Source organism: Salmo salar, chromosome 09, assembly GCF_965601325.2.
Source record: "Salmo salar chromosome 09, fSalSal1, whole genome shotgun sequence".
NCBI classification, from domain to species: domain Eukaryota; kingdom Metazoa; phylum Chordata; class Actinopteri; order Salmoniformes; family Salmonidae; genus Salmo; species Salmo salar.
In genome coordinates, this window is record NC_138299.1 from 71,987,376 (window position 1) to 71,992,623 (window position 5,248).

General features: G+C 41.6%; 1 protein-coding gene across 1 annotated transcript; it reads left to right on the top strand.

Moving 5' to 3' along the window:
- The first annotated feature begins 391 nt into the window (after positions 1-391).
- On the top strand, positions 392-4,904 carry LOC106611672 (calcium-binding protein 2). The gene is made up of 5 exons (XM_014212116.3): positions 392-765; positions 889-1,023; positions 1,511-1,620; positions 1,765-1,912; positions 2,228-4,904. The coding sequence occupies exons 1-5, from the start codon at positions 687-689 to the stop codon at positions 2,251-2,253; spliced, it is 498 nt and encodes a 165-aa protein (XP_014067591.2). The 5' UTR covers positions 392-686; the 3' UTR covers positions 2,254-4,904.
- The last annotated feature ends 344 nt before the right edge of the window (positions 4,905-5,248 follow it).

Sequence of the window (5,248 nt, forward strand, 5' to 3'; positions counted from 1 at the left end):
TTTGCAGAGCATCCTGGTTTACTCTTTCTAATAGTGTGTGTCTACTGGCCCGCTGCAAATCACATGTACTGCCCTGCCTTAAAAAGGAACACCAAACCGCAGACCTTCTGTCTTTCTATCCCTGCTTTCCTCTCATCCTCCTTCTTTCTTTGGCCAATTGGCTCCCATGGTCTTTGTGATTGAAGTTCATTGTGCATTTCTGAATATCAGTGGTTGTACATTTGTGTTTGTGGATCTTTAGATTTTCATCTGTGCGTTTGACTGCGGTGTTTGTGTCAACGTAAAAGCATGCGGCGTACGTCTGTCTGATCGTGGGTACGTGTGTAAACGGATTGTGCTGTTGTCATAAGTCTTGTGTGTTTGTGATGTACATGTGTGAGTGTGTGTGTGTGTGTGTGTGTGTGTGTACATGTTTTTGGTTTTACTATTCTTGTGGGGAGCAGGAAAATTCAGACAGGTGGTGGGATTTCACCTCCTCACAAGGAAAAAGGCTATTTTAGGCTGAGGGGTTAAGTTTAGGGTTAGAGTTAAATTAAAGATTAGAATTAGGGTTAAGTTTAGGGTTAGGAGTTAGGGTTTTGGGGTTAAGTTTAGGGTTAGGTTAAGGAAAATAGGATTTTGAATGGGAACACTTTGTTTGGTCCCCACAAGGATAGTAAAACAAATGTGTGTGTGTGTGTGTTCATATGCAACTACCAGTCTGCTTATGTGTGTCCCTCTGCTACCTCCGACAGGACAGGGACCTACGACCTGAGGAGATTGAAGGTAGATGACACCCCTCTATCTGCCATAGTCATAATCAGACCATTACACGTGTTTCAGTGTAGATGATCCAATTCTTACCCTGTGTGTGTGCGCTTGTATGTCTGTGCCTGTGTGCGCGCACAGAGCTCCGCGAGGCATTTCTGGAGTTTGATAAGAAGAAGAATGGCTACATCAGCTACAAGGATCTGGGAGAGTGCATGAGGACCATGGGCTACATGCCCACAGAGATGGAGCTCATCGAGCTGGGCCAGTCCATCTGTGAGTCTGACGTCATCATCAACATGAGACGGGGGGGAAACGCCACAGAATCATAGAATATCTGAAACTCTAGAGTGGTGTTATTACAGTGAATGATGGACCCAGGAAGCACGGAGTCACTAAAGAAAGACATTAGCCGTATCCATATTGTAACTGTGAGTAATAGTAGTCGTATTCCCGAGGGATCCCGAGTGGCGCAGCGGTCTAAGACACTGCATCTCAGTGCTAGAGGCGTCACTACTGTACCTGGTTCGAATCCAGGCTGTATCACATCCGGCTGTGATTGGGAGTCCCATAGGGCGGCGCACAATTGGCCCAGCGTCGTCCAGGTTTGGCCCGGGTAGGCCGTCATTGTAAATAAGAATTTGTTTTTAACTGACTTGCCTAGTTAAATAAAGGTTTAATAAATAAAATAAGAAAAAAAAAAAAATATATATATATATATATATATATATATATATATATATATGTTTTTTCTGGTCTGTAGGTGGGGGCAAACTAGACTTTGAGGACTTTGTGGAGCTGATGGGCCCAAAGATGCTGGCAGAGACAGCAGATATGATCGGAGTGAAAGAACTGAGAGACGCATTCAAGGAGGTCAGTCTTTCTCTCTCAGATTGTGTGGGCTCAAAGCTGACAGAAATGGTTGCTGTCTCTCTCTCAACGTGAGTAACTGTCACTATATCCTCTCTCTCTCTTTGTCTTTGTCTTTGTCTCTCTCTCTCTCTTTCCCTCTCTCAGTTTGATACTAACGGTGATGGTCAGATCAGTGTAATGGAGCTTAGGGAGGCCATGAAGAAACTGATGGGAGAACAGCTGACAAACAGAGAGATTGATGAGATCCTCCGAGACGTGGACCTCAACAGGGATGGACGGGTCAACTTTGAGGGTGTGTGTGGGTTGGTTCTTCTATCCTTGTGGGGACCTAAAATACCCATATTTCCCCACATGGATAGTAAAACAAGGAAAATTCTCCCTCGTGGGGACATTTCCCACTTCCCCGTGAGGACAAAACCTATTTTAAATTTAGGGACTAGGTTTAGGGTTACAATTAGAGTTAGGATTAGAATTAGGGTAACTGTTTAGGGTTTCAGTACTGATTTATGTTTGTCAGAAACAGTGGCTTCAGCTTTTTTGTTGGTTTGTGTATAGGATAATACTTTTTCCTTTTTCTCTTTCTGTCACTTTCTCCTTCTTTTCACAGAATTTGTTCGAATGATGTCACGCTGAGATAAACAGATGGAGTCATTGTGTAACAACTGGAAAAGGGACCACTACATTTGTAGTGAACATTCGTGCACCATGCTAATGACTGAGCATCGATTTTATAACGTTATTTTTGTTAAGCAGCACTTATAAAGTTATGTTTGTTAAGCAGCACTTATGACGTTATTTTTGTTAAGCAGCACTTACAACGTTACTTTTATTAAGCAGCACTTACAGTAAATTGAGTGAACACCTAAGGTAGTTCTACAAATCTTATAACTCAAGATTTGACAAACATGCATAAAGGTGACAGAATTCAGATATTATGTAATTGTTTTAGCACTATCCACTCGGTAGTGGTGCGTAGGTAAAATCACCAGGGAAGCCAAGCCAGGGAAAACAAGCCATAGTACAGCCTATGTGTTGTGATAATTGCGTCGGTTGCTCTATAACCTGTTAGTTATATGCCTTCCCACCATGATATATAGGCCGAGGTAATATAGGCCTAAGGCCGAGACAATATAGGCCTAAGGCCGAGACAATATAGGCCTAAGGCCGAGACAATATAGGCCTAAGGCCGAGACAATATAGGCCTAGACAATATAGGCCTAAGGCCGAGACAATATAGGCCTAAGGTCGAGACAATATAGGCCTAAGGCCGAGACAATATAGGCCTAAGGCCGAGATAATATAGGCCTAAGGCCGAGATAATATAGGCCTAAGGCCGAGACAATATAAGCCTAAGGCCGAGACAATATAGGCCTAAGGCCGAGACAATATAGGCCTAAGGTCGAGACAATATAGGCCTAAGGTCGAGACAATATAGGCCTAAGGCCGAGACAATATAGGCCTAAGGCCGAGATAATACAGGCCTAAGGCCGAGACAATATAGGCCTAAGGCCGAGACAATATAGGCCTAAGGCCGAGATAATATAGACCTAAGGCCGAGACAATATAGGCCTAAGGCCGAGACAATATAGGCCTAAGGCCGAGACAATATAGGCCTAAGGCCGAGATAATATAGACCTAAGGCCGAGACAATATAGGCCTAAGGCCGAGATAATATAGACCTAAGGCCGGTGAAGTTCACAAAGCATTTTGCATGAAACAAACAGTTACATGACCTACACCAAGCAAGTTAATGTTTCCCACATTTTCGGACTACTAAACAACTATTAATTTAGAACCACAGTTGAAAAGAAAACAGGAGCTGCCTCCACTATTCCTGCACCATTTCAACTTCAACATTTCAACATCATCAAATCACCTCTGCTTAGTTTAACACAGTGACAACTAAAAGATACCAAAAACAATTGAGTCCAATCAATGTAAGCTAAATATGATGTGGCTGTCCATGGTTCTGATTTCAGACCACTATTGATTTAGAACCACAGAGAGTTCCCGCAAGTCGCAAAGAAAACAGGAGCTGCCTCCACTATTCCTGCACCATTTCAGCTTCAACATTTCAACATCATCAAATCACCTCTGCTTAGTATAATACAGTGACAACTAAAAGATACCAAAAACAATTTAGTCCAATCAACGTAACCTAAATATAATGTGGCTCTGATTTGTGTGTGTGTGTGTGTGTGTGTGTGTGTGTGTGTGTGTGTGCAAGTAGAAAAACCATGTAGACTCACCCTACTTGTAGAGAAATGCCAATGACATCCTCCTCTCTTTCATGTTGCCTAAACGGTCTGTGACTGCCATACAGTACACGCTTTTAGTTTTTGTTGTCTTAGGCTACCTTGCTAAAATTCTTGCTCGCTAGCCTAACTTCCTTTCATAGGCAACGATGCGCCAGGCCAGCTAGTTAACATTAGCCTACTACATCTAGCTACATGTTGAACTTCCTATCAGGCCAGGGGCACAATGTGGGAATTTATGGTTGGATCAGAATCACTGTTAGAATCATTTTTTGGTACACCAGGACCATTCACAGTTGAGCTCGTTTATCTCAACGCTGATTGGTTATAATTTATTTTAAAAAATGTATCAAGGGAGGCCAAATGCTTGCTGGCTTCCCTTTGGCGTTCAATGCTACAGGCGGCAACAATGTCATACTCTTTTTGACCAGACCGCATCAGCTGGGCTACACCTACTGAGAAAGAGGGGTGCTGTTTCACTCTCTCGGATGCTTTTGTGAGATACATTCAGCCTCTTGCGAATTGAAGGAAAATTATGAGAAACAGAGAGAAAAATATGTAAAAAAAAAAATATTGGTAAATGTTTTGGGGAAGCCTGGCTTCCCTTGGCATCCACGAGTACACGTCACTCTATCAACTGAGTTTTTTAACTACCGCGCGTGATATGGTTCAATTAATCAATAAATCAGCACAATTTTTCTTTTTTTTCAAATTGCCCATGTCTTGATGCGACAATTGAGATCATGTATATTGTACTCTGCTCATAACCATACAACACAAATTACAGAGAGCAACGTAAAATATGGCAAATGTAGCAAAATGAGGAACATGTGGTACTGTAAGTGTATGGGGGCCGCCATCTTTATACACCTCCGCTATAGGAATGAACAGTGTTCAGTTGTAACATATCAAAATCCTAACGCATGGCTGTCATTATTATATCTTATCTTTTAAAAGTTTATTTTTTTTTAGAAGTGAAAGTTTTTACTCTGTTTGTATGTGTGTTCAAGGGTTTAACCTTGTTTGTAAAATGTGATGGGTTTTTTTTCAAATAAAAAAATACTCTGTGTTGTTTCTATTGCTGTTTATATGTTATCTCAAATGTAATTATTTATATGACAGTTTTTGACTAATTAATTTATTGATGATAATTTTATCAAATGAGACACAATGTAAGACTAGGGGCGGCAGGTAGCCTAGTGGTTAGAGCATTGGACTAGAAACTGAAATGTTGCAAGATTGAATCCCCGAGCTGTTCTGCCCCTGAATAAGGCAGTTAACCCACTGTTCCTAGGAAGTCATTGAAAATAAGAATTTGTTCTTAACTGACTTGCCTGGTTAAAAAAAAGATCCAAGGGGGACAGGATTCTATT

What these genes read in the sequence shown, in the direction of transcription:
- LOC106611672 (XM_014212116.3), top strand. Translation starts at nt 687, where the DNA reads ATGCAACTACCAGTCTGCTTATGTGTGTCCCTCTGCTACCTCCGACAG. An exon ending in ACGACCTGAGGAGATTGAAG is followed by an intron (nt 766 to 888) that starts GTAGATGACACC and finishes GTGCGCGCACAG; the next exon opens with AGCTCCGCGAGGCATTTCTG. An exon ending in TGAGAGACGCATTCAAGGAG is followed by an intron (nt 1,621 to 1,764) that starts GTCAGTCTTTCT and finishes TCCCTCTCTCAG; the next exon opens with TTTGATACTAACGGTGATGG.